The 20,084-nt window shown below is 47.2% G+C and overlaps 1 protein-coding gene across 1 annotated transcript; it reads left to right on the forward strand.

Moving 5' to 3' along the window:
• Positions 1-12,818: 12,818 nt before the first annotated feature.
• Positions 12,819-15,162, forward strand: LOC119325809. The gene is made up of 2 exons (XM_037599533.1): positions 12,819-12,910; positions 13,098-15,162. The coding sequence occupies exon 2, from the start codon at positions 13,108-13,110 to the stop codon at positions 15,100-15,102; it is 1,995 nt and encodes a 664-aa protein (XP_037455430.1). The 5' UTR covers positions 12,819-12,910; positions 13,098-13,107; the 3' UTR covers positions 15,103-15,162.
• Positions 15,163-20,084: the final 4,922 nt, after the last annotated feature.

Here is a 20,084-nt window from a genome sequence, read left to right on the forward strand (position 1 = left end):
GACTTTCGCATTGCGTCCTTGCATCGACAATGACCCGGCGGAGATCATCATCATCGGGCACATCGTCTGGTTCCTCTTGATCTTCAGCAGCTTCGCCCATTGCAGCATCATCGTGCACATCGTCTGGTTCCTCTTGATGTTCAGTAGCATCACCGTATTCAGGGGGCACATAGTTGTCATCGTACTCTTCTTCTTCGTCGTCTTCCATCATAACCCCTATTTCTCCGTGCCTCGTCCAAACATTATAGTGTGGCATGAAACCCTTGTAAAGCAGGTGGGTGTGAAGGATTTTCCGGTCAGAGTAAGACTTCGTATTCCCAGATATAGGGCATGGACAACACATAAAACCATTCTGCTTGTTTGCCTCAGCCACTTCAAGAAAATCATGCACGCCCTTAATGTATTCGGAGGTGTGTCTATTACAGTACATCCATTGCCGGTTCATCTGCGTGCATTATATATAATTAAGTGTGTCAAAAATCATTACAGAACATCATGAATAGATAACTAAGTGACCAAATTAATAGAAGTTCATCATCACATTAAAACCAAAGTACATACATAGTTCTCATCTTCAAGTGAAAATCATTACAGAACAACATAAAGCTCTGCAGAGCATCTAAATTAATTAAACCATACATTGAAACTATGTAAAACATTTCAATGCGAAAACAAATGCGATCATAATTGCAACCAAGGTAACAATTGATACCAAGCCTCGGTATGAATGGCATATTTTCTAATCTTTCTAATCTTCAAGCGCATTGCATCTATCTTGATCTTGTGATCATCGACGACATCTGCAACATGCAACTCCAATATCATCTTCTCCTCCTCAATTTTTCTTATTTTTTCCTTCAAGAAATGATTTTCTTCTTCAACTAAATTTAACCTCTCGACAATAGGGTCGGTTGGAATTTCCGGTTCAACAACCTCCTAGATAAATAAAATCTATGTCACGTTGGTCGGCATAATTTTCATAAACAATAAATGAACCAATAGTTATGAAAAGATAATATATACCACATCCGAATCATAGACAGGACGAGGGCCGACGGGGGCGGATACCAAAACCATCGCACTATATAAGATGCAATAATAAAAGTAAGAAAATAATACAAGTATCTATCTAAACATACAAGTAAGAATATTTTTCCTTTCAGAAAGAAGATAAGAACAAGAGGCTCACCACAGTGGTGCCGGTGATGAGATCGGCGCGGGTGATCGACGACGGTGAAGACGGGGACGGGGCGTGACGGACCGCTAAACCTAGACAAATATTGAGGAAAATGGAGCTTGGAGGTCGAGCTTGGAGAGGAGAAAGCTTAAGTAGTGTGGCTCGGGCATTCCATCGAACACCTTGTGTGCATAGGAGGTGAGCTAGAGCACCACCAAGACCTCTCCCCCTCGGCTGCCAGAAAAAACAGAGCAGTGTGCTCTGCTCTTACGCGAGGGGGTATATATAGGCACCTCATTGGTCCCGGTTGGTGGCATGAACCGGGACTAAAGGGTAGCCTTTGGTCCCGGTTCGTGGCACCAACCGGGGCCAATGGTGGTGGGCCAGGAGCGAGGCCCATTGGTCCCGGTTCGTCCCACCAACCGGGACCAAAAGGTCCAGACGAACCGGGATCAATGGCCCACATGGCCCGACCGGCCCCCGGGGCTCACGAACCGGGTCCAATGCCACCATTGGTCCCGGTTCTGGACTGAACCGGGACTAATGGGCTGACCCGGCCTGGACCAATGCCCCCTTTCTACTAGTGTTTTGTGTTGAGCTCGAGAACTCGCTGCTTAATTTCTCTCTGGTGCAAACCAGCCTTGTAAAGTTGTACTATTCAACTGTAACATCAAATAAATAAACCACGAAAATTCAAAAATAAATAAACCACTCCTTTATGACAGACAGCACACTGCACGCGACTCCACCCATCCTGTAACCTAGATTCTTCCTCTCTCCTCAATCCACCCATGCCTTTTAAGCTCACTTTCAAATTTGAAACAGTCATAGTTTTTGAATAAAAACTTTGGTTTATGATCTTCTTACATGTTGTGTTCCTGGCAATGAGATCTTTTCAACAAGACTAATCAAGAATATATTTTTCATCATTTTTGAAATATGAATTTCAAAACTTGATTAAACGTGGTTATATATCCATGCAAAAGTTATTCCTGTTGTTAGTAAACTTACTAATGTGTGCAAGAACACAACTTGGTTATATATCAATGCAAAAAAAATCATGTAATATTTCGTACATGTTTCACTATGTTTCAAAATTGAAAGTTGTCAAAACATATTAAATATTGAACTTGTTTTGAATATATCATCAAAAGAAGACACATGTTTATACAGATTATTTATCCTATACTTATTTTGAAATATATGGTTGTCTAAAGTTTAAGATGGAAAATAAAATCCACATATTCCTGTGTTTGAGTGAGGACTAGTAGGTGCAGCCTTGCTCCATAAAGTTGTTGGATGGCTTTAGATATAAGAATGAATACATGGCATGGATGCATCTCTAACAAGACGAACGGTTTAGCCATGCATAGGATATTCCCTGCATGGTAGAATCACTTTTCTCAATAAATAATAACAAGTCAACAACCCCGCTTCAGTGAACAAGTAAGCTAGAATCAAGCGATAGGAGAGACATGAAGTTTTTGCACCCGAACCCAAATGAGCTTGTGTGAACAGTAAAATAAAAAAAATGTTCAAAAACTCTGAAAAAGATTAATGGAAACTTTGACAAATGTTCTAAGAGCTTGCAATACTTCATCATGAAACCACATTTGTGGAAGTCATGGCAAAAACAAATACAAAATTGGTTCATGTGATTTCATGATGAAACTTTACAAGCTCTTAGAACATTTGTCGAAGTTTGCCATAAAAATCAGAATTTTTGAATATTTTAAAATGTTTTTCGATTTATTGTTCACCCCGAGCTCATTTGAGCTCGTGTGTAGAAGCGGACTTTTGATTTGTAGCATGCGGGACAAGGGCTTGTGGATCATGTATCGTCGATTTGCGCCAAGCTTCAAAAATTGATTCATGTATATTGACTAATCGATATTTGGTTTTGTGTGTGTATCATGCTGCTATACTTGTTCATGCGGGGTTGGATACTGGCGGAGTTATGCCCAAGGGGTAGGCCCATACATGCATATGGCCCAGCCTAGGGCCCGAGACAACCATGTATATGGTCCAAAATACAATGGGCAAGGGGTTATTGACCAGGCCCAACAAGGCTACAGCCCAAGACGTCAAAGGACAGAGGGGTTCCTAGGTAACAGTTGGATCCTACACCTCCTTTTTTTTGAGCATCAGTACAGACACAGGCGCTCATATAGACCTAGTAATCGCTCACCAAAGTAGTCGGCTGCAACCTAGGATACCACAACCCCCACGATGTCTTAATTACTTCAGTTATACAATGAGTGGTATCATCTAGTTAAATATGACAATTATTAATAGTAATGGTCATGAACGGACGGCCATGCATGAGGCCATAAGTGGCATTAATACCAGCTCGTTTTAAAACCCCTCCTAGCGCACTCTATATAAGTCGGGAGGAGGGCAACAGGCTGACGGTTGAACTCTCACAGATTATACCTTATAGCAAGAGCTAAGTGCACCACGGGGGTTGGGTATTACCTCCACCGGAGAGGGCCTGGACATGTATAAACCCTTGCGCATACTCCCATTTATATTGGTCATACACAATTGCCTCTACATACATGCCCCTATTGCATTGTCAGGATTATATCCACCACAGTTGGCTCCCACTGTGGGGCAACCTTATATGGACATCATGGTTCAGCTGGTTCCTTCATTGACTCCTGCCGGCATCCATTTCGGCGTCCTTGAGTTCGCTATTGATGGCTCAGCGTGTCATTCCAATGCTCCTCTGAACAGTGTAGACCTATCGGCGCATGGGAGCATTCATTACCGGGCCGATGAATCGTGCATTTTGAGCCTCTATAGCTCCCGCCTGCTTAGACTAGCCAGTGGAGAGTAACATACACTAATAACATACACATATCCCTAGACTATGTTACTATCTTCATATTGGGTAGTAACATAAGTGTGGTAACATGCAAAGCTTCATTTATTATGCTCCATCTAGGTGAGTAAGTCATCTTAGGTTGTGCACCGTGACCAAGGAGGAGGGAAAAACAAGAGACATTAATGTTTATTTGCTAATTAATAGCATTGCATGCAATGAACTAACCACTGCATGTCGTGTTTGGTAGTCTCAAGTCATTAAAAGCATGCACATCCCTCATCTCTTATTGGTTGATATGTCAAGAAACAAGAAACGAGGTAGAAGTTAATGCACCGCGCCTAAATGTTTTGGGATTATTTGATTTTCGTAAGATGACTTACACACCTAGACGGAGTGAGTAGCTAAGTTACTTAAACTACCTCTCTCCTCATTAACTCATTGCCACATAAGCAAATATACTGAGTTGGACTCGATGTTACTGCTGAATTTACTCCCACTGTGGCTAGTCTTAGCATCCGGATAGACCGCTACCAGCACACCGCCAAAAGCGCTCGGGCAAGCCTCGCCCTCAGTTCCATCGTCATGTGAGTCATCTCGTTGGGATGATGGACGCTGACGTTCTGATCCCTCTGCTGGAATCCAATTCTGGGGAGGAGGATGGCTGCGGGTCTCAGTGGTCAGTAACAAAAGTTTTCATCGCTAGCACGTCGGCCCCGCAGTCCAATCTTCATGGGGCTACACCAATCGAAGCATTTGGTGCAGCTGGCAATGCTGCAGTGGGTGATGAGCAGTGTGGCGGTCCGCTGCTCACTCGGGAGGCGCGGAAAGCTGCAGAGCAGCTTCTTATAACACCACAATCTCATGGGATTCGTCGACTGACAAAGCCCTCGAGGCGGCATGTCAGACCACATTGGCTGAGCTCGCGTGTCTAGCACAAGTTGAGCATAATTTGATGGTGGGAGAGCAAGCGCCGATACCAACAATCAGTAGCATTAGCAGTAGGGCCGGTTAGTCGTTCGGCGTGGGCGCGATATCAGCAACAACTTTGCAGTCGGAGGACCAAGCGACCTCCAAGTCCTTCCCACCCCGATTGAATACGTTCGAGCTACGAAAAGGTTCTCGGAAATAATCTAACAGCTGGGGCACGGAGTCGTAGGCTCGTAGCCGAGGGGATTTGGCCGTTGTCAAACTTCCTGAAGGCCACATTCATGCAGGAGCAGGACACACTGATTTCTCAGCCCCGCGACCGACTGGCCTCCCTTACCCGGGTACCTAGTGGAACTTAAAGCCGAGTACCAACAGTAATTTCGTCACATCCTCGACAGACGGCTGGTTGCAGGACCGGCAGTCAAGCTGGGGCTGGGCGTGAACCATTGCCATAACGCCAAGAGGATCCTCCTCAGTGGAACGATGACCCTTCTCCATGGCGCCGACTGAACGCACCTCGGCCCTATGATGACGTCTCTCCTCAAGGGCACAGAGATGCTCCTCGTAGTCGGCATGATTACTCGTAGTCGACGTGATTATTCTCCATGTCACCGGGATGATTATCCTCGGCATCATGATGAATGTAGGACCGAGAGAATATCGACTGGAGGGGGGTGAATGGGAGACTTAATATATCTTTTGAAACTTCAAATATCTCTGTACAACACGGTGATGGTGACAAAAAATGGACAGAGAATGAACTACATTTATAAGATTGCACACGAGAAATAATACATACATAACTAAAACAAAACATACAAGTTACTGGGAAATGTTCATCAGACACGGACTTAGTTGGATAACCAAGTAGCACCAGAATAACAACAGACGAGCTTATAGACATATAACCTTAAGGATGACAAACATAAATATGCTACACAACATGGTCACGGTTCTGATTGAATAGCTAAGGGATGATCAGTTGAAGTGATATCGAAGAACAACACAGGAGATAGAACTCAGCCGAGAGAGAATCATTGAAGATAAATTTGGACTGAAAAAAACTAGTGGTGCTCTATGGCAACAAGTGATTTGGTAGACCAACTCACTCTTCTACAAAAGAGCTACGTCTGGTTGGAGGACTTGTGATTTAACACAGAAGCAAACCTCTCTTCGTCCTATTCTCCACAACATAAAGTTGATCCAGCTTTAGTTGATTTTACTCATGGTAGATTCTTATCGACAATCTTCAAATACTCAACAGACTTGCTTCGCAAACCACAATGGCTCTTGGTTGCTAAATACTTTGACTTGATGAAGACAATTACTCTTCATCACTCAAGTCGACATCTCACCGGCTAGAGAGTTAGCAGTTCTCAAGAGTACTAGGCCAACTCAGATCTATTGTGATGCTCAACCACTATCTAAGTTTTGGTTCTTAATTTTCTCTCAGTGGATTTTAAACACAAATCTCTCAGGGAGGGGTGTGTTGGTGTCCTGGATTAGGGGGTACTTGCCAGGTCGGCCCGCCAGTAATAGGCCGGGCCAAGGACCCATTGAAGATTGTTGACATGGCCATGCTAACCCCGGTCCTCAGCACGATCAAGACGAAGATCTCCTGAAGACTTGGTGTCTACTTTAAGCATTTTTTAACTGGCATTCCTATCTCTAGAGATTGTAACCGGCCATTTGTAAACCACAGATACCCCCAGCATCTATATAAGTCACGGGGTTTAGTCCTTAGAAACACACGCATTCACATTTGCAAGGTTTAGAGATTAGACAATACTCATACAATCTCGAGGTAGATCAACTTGTACTCTGTACCCCATCATTATCAATAATAAGAAGCAGTACATAGGGTTTTTGTTGGGAAACGTTGCATGGAAAACAAAAAAATTCTACGCACACGCAAGATCTATCCATGGAGATGCATAGCAACGAGAGGGGAGAGTGTGTCTACGTTGTTGGGGAACGCAATAATTTCAAAAAAAAATCCTACGATCATGCAAGATCTATCTAGGTGATGCATAGCAACGAGAGGGGAGAGTGTTGTCTATGTACCCTCGTAGACCGAAAGCGGAAGCGTTTAGTTAACGCGTTTGATGTAGTCGAACATCTTCGCGATCCAACCGCTCCAAGCACCAAACGTACGGCACCTCCGCGTTCAGCGCACGTTCAGCTCGGTGATGTCTGTCGTACTCTTGATACAGTTGAGGCCGAGGGAGAGTTCCATCAGCACGATGGCGTGGCGACGGTGATGATGAAGTTACCGGCGCAGGGCTTTGCCTAAGCACTACGACGATATGACCGAGGTGTGTAACTGTGGAGGGGGGCACCGCACACGGCTAAGACAAGTCTTGGAGTGCCTTTGGGATGCCCCCTCCCCACGTATATAAAGGAGGGAGGAAGAGGAGGCCAGCCTAGAGGGGGCGCGCCAAAAAGGGGGAGTCCTACTTGGACTCTCGGTCCAAGTAGGATTCGCCCCCCTGTCGGTGTTAAAACCGGCGGATCTCGGATAGGGGGTCCCGAACTGTGCGTCTACGGCTAATGGTAACAGGAGGCGGGGGACAGAATGTTTACCCAGGTTCGGGCCCTCTCTATGGAGGTAATACCCTACTTCCGGCTTGATTGATCTTGATGATATGAGTATTACAAGAGTTGATATACCACGAGATCGTAGAGGCTAAACCCTAGAAGCTAGCCTATGATTATGATTGTTGTTGTTGTCCTACGGACTAAACCCTCCAGTTTATATAGACACCGGAGGGGGCTAGGGTTACATAGAGTCCGTTACAGAGATGGTAATCTACAAATCCGAATCACCAAGCTTGCCTTCCACGCAAAGGAGAGTCCCACCCGGACACGGGACGAAGTCTTCAATCTTGTATCTTCATAGCCCAACAGTCCGGCATAAGCATATAGTCCGGTTGTCCGAGGACCCCCTAATCAAGGACTTCCTCAGTAGCCCCTGAACCAGGCTTCAATGACGATGAGTCCGGCGCGCAGATTGTCTTCGGCATTGCAAGGCGGGTTCCTTCTCCAAATATTCCAAGGTAGATTTGAACACATGAATCGTGTCCGGCTCTGCAAAACAAATTCCACATACCACCATAGAGAGCACAATTTTTCACAAATCTAATCTGCTGATAATTTTTCATAGCGTGACATCACGCCACGGCCCGATCATTATGCGAACCATGTTTCTCAACCTGCCACTACACGTCTTGCGAGGCGGTTTTATTGGCACGTCTTGTCGAAGCAGAGATCGTGTTCCCCTTATCACGGGATTCTCATCAATACGGGCGTGGGTAACCCAACCGTGCTGTTAGTATGACGACTCGGTTTTAGGCAAGCTCCAAACGGCCACGCGGAGGATGCTTAATATTCGCCCTCTTTATAAGGAGGCCAAGAACTGTCCTTTTCTTTCCACGCTAGATCCTTCCCCTCTCCTACCTCGAGTTCCAACACCTAAGGTTCAGTCCAAGCGCTCCGGACCTTCAACTATGTCCGGACCCAACCTTCAAGGTCGATGGATGGCCTCTTCTGTCACAGAGGTGGACTTCAAAAAGCTTAGGAAGGCTAGGTATCTGACCGCCGAGATTCTTCACAGGCTACCCGCTCCAGGGCAGGTTATCCCTACTCCCAAACCCAACGAGAGCGTCGTATTCATCTCCCACTTCCTCCGAGGGTTAGGCTTTAGTCTTGATCCCTTCATTAGAGGGCTCATGTTCTATTACGGGCTAGATTTTCACGATCTAGCTCCAGATTCCATCCTCCACATCTCTTCGTTTATCGTCATGTGTGAGGCCTTCCTCCGCATTACCCCCCACTTCGGATTATGGCTCAAAACCATCGAAGTGAAGCCAAAGATGATTGACGGGCGACACACGGAGTGCGGAGCCGCTATAATAAGCAAAGGTGCCAACGCCTTATGGCCAAAGGGTTCCTTCCCAGAGGTATCCGACCTATGGCAACGGGAGTGGTTTTACATCACAGCACCCCGAGGTACAAAGTGGGCAGCCACCCCAGCCTTCCTCTCTGCCCCTCCGCCACAACTGGCATCATGGGTCTACAAGGGGCTGGACTGGGGACCATTTAATGAAGTGTTGACATTGCAAAGCCGCATCCGAGATCTCCTCAAGAGGGAAATCAGTCTCATCAAAGTAATTCAAGTAATGTTGGTTCGTCGGGTCCTGCCATGCCAACGTCGATCACTCCGCATGTGGGAATTCAACCCAGAAGGATCGTGAACTATTCAACACTTCTTCGGCGTGACGCCCGAAGGGATGTATCGATTATTCTTCGGATCACGAATAAAGTGTTCGGACACCACCGAGGATGCGGGTCTCAACTGCAACCGTCCGGATACCCAAGTAAGTAACTATGCGACCGAACATGCTGTCATTATATTTGTCACGACATTATTCTGAAAAATCTCCCTTGGTCAGGATTGGATAAGAAAGGCGGAGAGGATCAGGTGCTCGGCCCCTCTTCCCGAAGGCTCGCCGAATCCTGTTCTAACCAGGATGCTGGCTCGCACACCTTATCAAGTGCCATCAGGAGAAGAGGAGGGGAGGAGTAGAGAAGGCGAAAGCGGGCTTCATACATTACGCATCCTAACCGGGGAAATTAGTGCCTCCATGTTGGAGGATGACTGGGGAGGTGAATCTAGAATCCCCTCTCCCCACAGGAAGAAAAGGACTGCCCCTGAAGACTTGGAAACAGAGGTTTCCAAACGAGGGAAGAAACCTTCACCAGGGGGCCCCGCCTCGGAGGGCATTCTTACCGCACAACACCCACAAGGGGGCCAGCCATCAACCGAGCCGTAAGTGAACAAAGTCACTTTGGTAAATATGCCCTGCTCCTTTTCTAGGAATAACAACCGAGACATATGTTTTGCAGTCCGGCTCGTAGCCCTTCTCCATAATGTTCGTCCTTGGGGGATCTTCTTCTGGAGATGATGGAGAGAAAAACGCCCCCTCCTACTTATCCGCCTCATGGGGCGAACGACCCGGAGGTGTCGTCCCGGAGGATTTCTCCTGATCCGCAAAGGCCAGAAGGTAATTCTTCGGCCACCCGAGGTCCGGAGTTCTCGGCTCCTAAGGAAACCGATGGGAAAAGCCCGGGATTGTCCGGTGCACCACCGGACACATTGATGGGTCTTTTGGAGCAAGCGTCTATCCTAGAGGCACATCGTACCTTAATGGGTACGGTGGTTGAGAGGATTTCATCCGCAAAAAGTGGGTTGAATGAAGCCTTCACGAGCCTGCTAAGAGGCTTTGAGGTACGCGAAGAAAAAAAAAATATATATATATATATATATATATATATATATATTGATGTACCGCACACACAAGGTGTACTTTGTATAGATAGTAGCCCCTGATACTCTAGTTGCCATCCAGAAGAGGCGAATAGAGGATCATAGTCTCAGATAATGATAGCGCTGCTTTTGTGCGCAGGTGGCTGCAGATCTGGCTATTGGCCGGACTGCTGAATTTGCCAAATTGAGGCGGCAACTAGACTTGGCAGATGCGGACATCACGCTTGTAAACAAGCGGCTTGACGAGGTACAGGGTATGTATATTAGGGTGATCGGAAAATATTTTAGGAGAGCATGATGCTAGTATTAGTGTTATGCTGTGATTGCAGATGGAGCTACCGCTGTGGAGACCCTGCGGGTGGAACACACCCGGGCCAAGGAGCAAGCCAGGAGAAGTGATGCGGCTGCCCTGAAGGCATCCGAAGAGTTAAAAGCCGAATAGGCTGCTCATCGCCAAAGTGAGGGTAAAATAGCCGATATGGCAATTGAGCTACAAAATGCCGCCGGCCGTTATGAGCTTCTCGAAAGGGAAAACAAAACAAAAACGACTGACCTGGAGAAGGCCTTGCAAGCAGCCAAGGAGACTCGCTCTAAAATCAGAGCGGCGCGAGAGGAGCTTCGGCAAGCCGGTGATATCACGGCTGGAAAGCCCTTTTTATTGCGGACGAAGTTTGGCGATCCGAAGTATGCCCCTCTTGATCAATTGTGGAGTTCTGCAGATGCATACTTGGATTTAGCAAAGAGTGCTGCTGATGCGATAGAGTATTTCAAAGATCGGGAAGATCATGAGGTGGAAAGATTGTTCTGGTCGCAGTTCATTGCTCCAAAGCGTCCGCTGCTATTAAATGAGCAAATGGCCGAGTGGGCCGAGCTCCATAGGTTATCCGGTCTCGCCATGAAGGCTGTCGTGGATTATTTGTGGCCGAAGGAACCGAGCCCGGATAGTTATTTTGATTTGGTGCAACGATTTCTTCGTGCTATGCCGCATATCGACGCTGTCAAGAGGTCGGCGTGCATAGAGGGTGCGCGGATGGCTCTTGCCCGTGTTAAGACGTATTTGGGCGAAGATGAAGGCCACCGATATTGCAACCAGGGGTCCGCCCGGGGGTCAGGACTCGCCCGAGCACTATTTTTAAGAAGTCCTAGAAGGTGCCCATTTAATAGAGGCTCAGTGCTTGAAGTATATCCCTAAAATCAGAAACATAAAATTGGAAATCTGACAAGTGTATCTCTCCGCAAAAGCATCCTAAAATTTGAGAACTGTACCCTAAATCGTCGGCAAACACACAATTAAAATGTGGCAAGTGTACCCGAGAAAATTGACAACATAACATTAGGAACCTGGCAATTCTACCTTAAATTTCAGCAAAAGCACCCCAAAATCAGGCAACTACAACTAAAATATCCGGCAAACACACACATGAAATCTGGCAAGCGTACCCCTAAAATCTGACAACATAAAATTGCGAACCTGACAGTTGTACCTTAAATCTTCGACAGAAGTACCCTGAAATTTGATAAATGTATCTTAAATCTCCGGCAAACGTGGTATTAAAATCCAGCATTTTTTTTTTCAATAAATGTATCCCTAAATCTGGCAACATCAGAAACTAAAAACTCGCAAGTATATCTTAAATCTCCGGTAAATGCACCTTCTAAAGTCTAAACCTTTCAATTATACCTTAAACCTAGTTGTCAAAAGAAATTATACCTTAAACATGTCAACTATGCGTGAAAGTAATTGATGTTTCCCTGCAAAAAAAAAGTAATTGATGTTTCAACTTATTTAAAAGCAATTTAATGTAAGTACATGCTAAATCTGAATCACTACGCTAACAGACTAGCACATGCAAAAAGCTGATGATACTGTTGTTAGCATTAACAAGTAGTGTAGCCTTTCCTTAAAGTCACACTTCTGGGGTCCTACCGTCCTAGCAGCATTGTGACAGGTCAAATTTACTGTCACATTTACTGCAACTCTGCCTTTTGCAGTCATACCACTTGCGCGTGTGGGCCAGCCTTCGGGAGCCGCCGCACGCGACTAGGTGAGGTGCTGTATCTAGACTCATTTTAGTGCTAGATACATCCGTATCTAGACAAATCTAAGTCAAGTAATTCGGAACGGAGGGAGTAGTGTATATCTAAATAGCTAGTTTTCACTAATCTATTTTTTAACATGTATGTAAGTATGTCACATCATCATTTAACATGCATGGAGAAAGATCCATCATAAGATGCAATCATGCATATAAAAAGGCACATCAACATGCACATGCATGAGAATTTACATACTGTTATGATATTTATATTATACGATTAGTAAAAAATCAAACACCACAAATTGTTTTTAATTTCAGTTCTCATATTGTTAATTTATATACTCATGTTTCATACAATCAATTCTCACTGGTTATATTGCAAAACATTCCCACAACAACGGGTGGGGTATCATTTACTCTCTGTCCCATAATATAAGAACGTTTTTGACACTATGGGACGGAGGGAGTAGTTTGTTATATATATATGTGTGTGTGTGTGATCCTGCTGCTTTTATGCGAGAATACTAGCTTAGTCTAACTCACTTTGCTCCTCACCAATAATTCCCCTTAGAGTCTGCTGGTTCCTCGTGGCGCGCGACACTGTTGACCAAGAGGTAGGTTTGATATTTTTTTCTCTTGAGTTTCGAATCCGACGTATCTTTGTTGTTGTCAATGTTGTGTTTTTAGGGTTGTAATAAGTTAATTATAGGACGGATTAGTTAGATTATTATTAAGTTCTTGTCGGAGGAAACACGAATTGTATTCTAATTGATCGATTGATGATCAATTTGGCATGCTCAGTGGCCGATCGATGGGTGGACTGGCTGAACAGTTGGGAGGATGGGAGGTCCAGATCCTGCTGCTTTCAAGCTTGCTGCTACAAGTGCTCCTGCTCGTCTTCACCGAGTGGCGCCGGCGTGCATCCCGCTGGGCTCTGCTGTCCGCAGCGCTGAATGGCATCCTGTGGCTGCTGTACCTGCTGGCCGACTCGGTGGCGATCTACGTGCTGGGCCACATGTCCCTGAGCTGCAAGCCACGCGAGCAGCAGCAGCTCATGGCGTTCTGGGCGTCCTTGCTGCTGGTGCACCTGGGTGGACAGGACACGGTCACCGCCTACGCCATGGAGGACAACGACCTGTGGCTGCGGCACTTGTTTACTCTGGTGGTGCAGGCCGCCGGAGCGGCCTATGTGCTGTACAAGTATGTTGCCAGCGGGGCTTTGCTTGCCGCATCCGTGCTTATGTTCATGGTAGGCGTCATCAAGTACGGGGAGAGGATATACGCCCTCAAGTCCTCCGGCCTTGACAGCATCCGGAAGTTCCTCGACGGCTTTGAGGTGCCGGACCTTGAAAAGAAGTACAAAGCCCCGGCTCATCCTGATGACCCGGAGGAGGTCCTGCAGGGAGCCCATGACCTTCTCCATATCTGTATGGGCCAGTTGGTGGATTACAAGGTCTGGCCGTCCCTGTTCCAGACCGGAGCCATATTGGTGTATCATGGTGATGGCACTACCACTAGGCGCAACATGTTGCCGCAGTTGGTTGGCATGCAGCTCTCCCTGATGCGTGACATTCTCTACACCAAGGCCATGGTGATTGGCGCTTGGTACGGATGCCTGTCCCGAATTGTCTCCCTTGTCGCCACTATCGTGGCGTTCCACCTCTTCCAGGCGTCCACTTCCACTATGGGGGGTTACAGGTACAACAGGCGGGACAGGGTCGTCACCTACACCTTGTTGGCTGGGGCCTTCCTGTTGGAATTGGTATCCCTGCTGAGGATAGTCATGTCAACATGGACATGCGCCCAGTTACAAGCTTCAGGGTGGGAATGGCTACACACGCATGTGGCGTGCCTTCGCAAGCGTGCCAAGGCCGCAGAGAGATGTAGGAAGTGGTCGGGCTCCATCGGGCAACACGACATTTTTCAGCTGGACCAGTACCGACAGAAGAATACATACTTGAGGTCGTGTATGGATTTTTTCAGGCTAGGGCAATGGTGGAGTAGGCTGCGTTTCTTCGGCTCTGTTGCGATCTCACACGATGTGGAGGACCTAGTGGTGGCACAAATCAAGCATATGGTACAAGCCTATGCACAAAACAACCGCATCCTAGGTGTCCCTGGCCAGCTCGTGCTCGGCAGATGGGGTAAGGATGGCGCTGGCGCCGAATTATACAACGGTGTGCACGGAGTGGAGGAGGCTGGTTTTGGCGGCAGCATACTCGCCTTGCACTATGCCACCGGCGCCTTTCTCCGCACTCGGGGTGTAAATGTGCCATCTAGAGAAGGTCGCATCAACGCGATCGACACACTGTCGAGATACATGGTGTTCCTTCTTGTGGAGCGGCCTCACTTGCTGCCAAGCCCAGTTCGTCGAAGCCAGTACGATAGCTTCTGCGACAAGTTCAAGGAGTTCAAGGATACCCGGCGACAGCGGCAGCTGCAAGGAGCCTACATCCGACCAGAAGTACAACTTGCAAATAACATGCTGAACATGCGCGAGGCTCAGCCTCGGGGTAAGGGGGTTGACAAGGTGCTGCAAGTCATCTCACAGGTGTGGGTGGAGATGTTGTGCTACGCAGCCAGCCACTGCAGCAACGACTCCCATGCCAGGCAGCTCAGCAGCGGCACCGAGTTCATCACTCTCACCTGGATTCTCACCACCTCCTTGTACTATCACTATCAGTCGTCTCAGCCTAGGAACGACCAGTTTAACGAGATTGCGCGCCGCTTCCTCGAAAGACATGAAAGGCGGAGAAAAAAGGTAAAACAGGCCATCGCAATCTTACTATGTGGTCCGCGTGTGTGACCATTGTTGTGACTTGTAAGAGCAGTTTCACTAGTATAAAAGGGATCATTTGTCTCGGTTCGTAAGGCCTTTAGTCCCGATTCTTGAACCGGGACTAAAGGGTCGTTACTAATGTCTCCCCCCTTTAGTCCCGGTTCTAACACGAACCGGGACAGATGTAGGCCGGTGCGCCGAGCCCAAGCAGGAGGGCCTTTGGTCCCGGTTGGTGGCACCAACCGGGATCAAAAGGCATCCACGCGTCATAATAGAGAGAAGTGTCCTCTCTTATGTCCGTGCTTGGTCGACGCTACGTACTGTACATAGAGAGGCCCTCGACACGCTAGCTAGTAAGAAAATGAAGGGAATCATTAAGTACAGAAATTCGTCATGCATACCGAAAGAAGTGATCGATCGACCTCTCCTTCTCCGAGAGATTGGTCGAACAACAAGTTTTCGTATTATCTATCCGACGCTACTGGCTACATACATATACAATATGTAAGATCTCTTACAATCCCCTAGCAATTGAAATCAATTTCCACATGATATTCTCCGGCTTTATTGATGACGTGGTCAAGAAAGAATCCCGCCAATTCCTCTTGAATTGCTCTCATGCGATCTTGTTCTAGGAGTTCATCCCGCATCTGCCACGTCTAATTTGAAGAAGGGGGTTAATACATATATGAATGAAACTCAACAGAAATGATGGTGTAATAAAATGAAATTGTGAATATTATTGCTTACGCACTTCATATTGTCTTTTAGAGTAGCCCCGCTTATTTTTTAAAGTCGTGTTCTAGATGAACTCACACACGTAGTATCCACAGAAATCATTATCTTGTTCCTGCCACAAGCACTTGACAAGAAATAGATGTCAATCAAACTGATAATGAAGCATTATAAATGACATTGATGAAAGTACAGCTATAGAATCAACGGGAGATGCGCGCAACTAGCTAGCTAGTAGTACTTACTTTCGGGTATGTATATCGCAGCTCCTTCGGCAGTCCCGGAACTTCTGCGGTGAACTGTTTCCAAACCCTGCAAGACAAAGAAAATAATTATTATTACTTGAGATATCAGGAAATGAACAAAAAGTTGCCGATATGGTGCGATAATGATCGATTGAACTTACTTGTTGAGCAAATTAGTCATGTCCATATAGGTTTCGGGATTTTTTCGTCTCGAGTCTAAGACGTTTACTACTCCCCGCTCAAGCTTAATCTCCAGAAGAACATAGTGGAATTTGCGCACGCATGCATAACTTGTCAATTACATTACTATAACCTCGCTCGAGTAATAAGGGAAACCGAATATGCACACGACAGTAACACTCACTGGAAGTTGTAAGGAAAGAGTATTAAATCTTTGTTTTGATTTTTGATCAACGATTGTAGCAAGTTGGCCTCGGCCTCTTCGGCGTGCTTTGTAACCTGAAGTTCATCTATGATATTTGTGTTAATGAACCCAATATCATACATTTCTTGTTTTTTGCACTCAACGATTTTCAGTCTGCATAATATAGTAAGGGTAATTAATTATAAATACATGCAATGAAAGAGCCGAGCTATATATATAGACTTAATGACAGAAATAATACTTACAGACAGTAGCAAAAGACCGTTAATTTATCGAGGGCCTTTTAATTGAAGAACTCGAAGAACTCCTCAAATGGAACAGCCAACAGATCAATTCCAACGAGGTCGTGCTCCTCTTTAATATTCAGATACAAAGCATTCGTCCCCCCAGACTCTCTGCAGGTTTTCATGTACCAATTATGTAATCTTCACATCATAGTTAGAGATTTTTCATCTTTGACGAGAGGCTTCCCGTACTCGTATCTGTGTTCGTCCACCTCCAAGAAATCAGGAAGCTGATCATCAGGCAGGTAATCTGCAAGATTGCCATAACCGGCCACCGGCCCCGGAGCATTAGCGACGATGTCGCCGCTAGACACATTGAGCGGGGGGCACGATTGCTTTGCTTGTTCGCCGAGCTGGACAATTTTTTCCCAGCTGCTCGTTCTTTTAACCTTTCATCACTGACAGTACTTCCCGACCGCTCCGCTTCGAGATATGTCTGTTCAGTAATGCGCTCATAGTTGGTTCTCGGCGGAAACTTTGGTGGTTTCCTCAGGGCATCGATAGTGCGATTTGCTTTTACCGGATCTACCTTCTCCTCCGGAGGTGGATGTCTCTTTGCTTTCAACCCGGCAAAGAAGTCGTCCACTTCGGCCAGCACGATCTTCGCGGTTTCCTCCTTGGTCCTCTCGTACGGTAACTTCTCTAGAGGCTTGAGAGAAGGACCGTATCTATATTGCCTCTCGCCTCTGCTGGCTGTACTGCTAGACGCCGAAGCAGACGGAGTGGCTGCGGCGCCTGTCTTCTTTCGTGCTTGCTTACGAGGCGGAGGAGAAGGACTACGACGCGCCAGAGCAGCCGGGGCGGCGGCGGGTATCTTCCGCCCTTGCTGGCGAGGCGGAGAAGGAGGAGGCTGCTGGCTGCTCGGGCGCACCGGCGTAGGCGGAGAAGGAGGCAGAGTGCCACCACACGCCGGAGAAGGAGGAGGCTGCTGGCTGCTCGGGCACGCCGGCGCAGTCGGAGAAGGAGGCGGAGTGACGCCACGCGCCGGAGAAGGAGGCCCAGTGCCCTGATCGTCACTCACCGGAGAAGGAGGCAGTGGAGGAGGCGGAGTGCCCTGACTCGCCGGAGGAGGAGGAGGAGGAGGCGGAGGCGTCCAGTTCGGAAGGTTGATGGGCTCCTTCCGCCATAGGCATGGAGTCTTCAGAGCAGAACCCAGCCTAGTCTCCCCTTCACTGGTAGGGTAGTCAAGTTGGAGGTCCTCAAATCCCTCCATTATTTCATCCACCATCACCCTAGCATATCCTTCTGGAATCGACCGGCAGTGAAAAGTTGTGCCGTGTTCAGTAGGATAAACAGAGCCAACAGCCGCCTTGACCTTCAAATTCATCCATCGCGCCATAAGTTGGCAATTTTGAGCCTCCATGATAGCATCCACGGGATAGCTGGCAGGAGCCGTCAAGACATGCTCTGGCTGAAGCAGCTCGGTGGAAGCCACGCTGCTTCTCCGCTGAGATGGCGGGGTAGCTTCGAGGGAAGCTTCGGCAGGTCATTTGTTGTGATCTGCTTCTCGTTCCTCTAGCCCCATTACCCTTTCGTGCAACGCCTACAGTTGGCTCTGCTCCAGTTTCTTCCTCCTCTCGTGGGTTTTGTAACCCCCTGCGTCTGGAAAACCAACCTTCCACGGATTGGAGCCTGGCGTGCCTCGTGTCCGTCCAGGGTGCTCAGGATTCCCGAGGGCCATTGTGAGCTCGTCCTTCTCCCTGTCTGGAACGAACGTCCCTTGCTGCGCTGCATCGATATACTGCCGAAGCCTTGTGACTGGTGTTTTCAGTTGCTCATCCGTCCAATGGCACTTCCCTGATATAGGGTCCAAGGTTCCGCCAGCCCCGAAGAACCAAGTCCGGCAACGGTCTGACCATCTCATTGTCTCCGGTTCGATCCCTTTATCAAGCAGATCATTCTCAGCCTTGGACCACTTAGGCCGGGCTTTGAGGTAGCCACCTGACCCTGTGCGATGGTGAAACTTCTTCTTCGCAGCATTTTCCTTGTTTGTCGCTGACATCTTCTTACTCTTTTCCGATGTCGTGTAGGCCACAAATGCGGGCCAGTGATCTCTGATCTTCTCATATTTGCCGATGAATTCTGGTATCTCTTCTTTGTCGACAAACTTTTTCAGCTCTTTCCTCCACCTCCTGAATAGGCTAGCCATCTTCTTAAGGGCACAAGACTTGATTAATTGCTCTTTAACTGGCTTCTCCGGATCCTCCTCTGGCGGTAGGGTGAAATTTGCCTTCAGCTCAGTCCAAAGATCATCTTTCTGCATATCATTGACATAAGACACCTGAGGGTCTTCCTCCTTAGGCTTATACCATTGGTGGATGCTGATCGGGATCTTGTCCCTAACAAGAACCCCGCACTGAGCAGCAAATGCATTCTTTGTCCGGATGGGTTCAATCGGTTCACCGTCGCGCGCGATTGCTGTGATCTCAAACTTTTCATTTGACCTCAACTTTTTCTTCGGGCCTCGTCTCCTTACCGAAGTTGTGCTCGATCCGGAGGGCTAGAAAAAGGAAGAAAGACGAGAGTTAATTAATACTCCCTCCGTCTGAAAATACTTGTCATCAAAATGGACAAAAAGAGATGTATCTAGAACTAAAATACATCTAGATACATCCCTTTTTATTCATTTTGATGACAAGTATTTCCGGACGGAGGGAGTATGTGTACATATACCAAAACAATGAATGCATCAATTAACTAGTCAGCACGGGCTTAACTAATATATATATATATATACCTGGCTGGACTCGGTTCGGTCACCGGAGCAGTCAGCACGGTCTCCTTCTTGTACCTCCATTGGGTCACCGGAGCCATCATGAACATAGCCCTCTTCTTGTACCGGCATTAATGGGCCGAAGCCATCATGAACATAGCCCTCTTCTTCATCCAGTCCTTCCTGACCAACGGTGTCGTTGAAAAATGACGCAACGACATCACTTCCTTCTGCGATTATCTCCCCCAACATCGCTTCTGTTGCTTCGTCTCGGGAGTGCTCCATAGTTTCTGCAAATATTTACAACATGTCAATTATTATTCAAACATGGTACAGATGGATATATATTAGTGGCAAACGTAGAACTAGCTAGCTAATCACAATAAGGAATCATGTTAGTGGCCTCGACGCTGCTTCTCTAGGGTTTGGGGTGGCCTAGACAATGCTTCAAGGGTTTGGGGTGGCCTCGACACAACGCTTCAAGGGTTTGGGTGGCCTCGACGACAACGCTCTTTTAACTTGGTAAATTTGGGTGGCCTCAAGAGAGTTTGTCGGGTAGGGGCACAGCGGGAGGGGGTAGGAGACCAACATCGTTTTTTCTCTAGGGTTTGGGTGTCCTCGAGAGTTTTGGTCGAGCGAGAGGGCCG

This window comes from Triticum dicoccoides, chromosome 6B (assembly GCF_002162155.2).
Source record: "Triticum dicoccoides isolate Atlit2015 ecotype Zavitan chromosome 6B, WEW_v2.0, whole genome shotgun sequence".
Taxonomy (NCBI): Eukaryota; Viridiplantae; Streptophyta; class Magnoliopsida; order Poales; family Poaceae; genus Triticum; species Triticum dicoccoides.

What these genes read in the sequence shown, in the direction of transcription:
- LOC119325809 (XM_037599533.1), top strand. Translation starts at nt 13,108, where the DNA reads ATGGGTGGACTGGCTGAACAGTTGGGAGGATGGGAGGTCCAGATCCTG.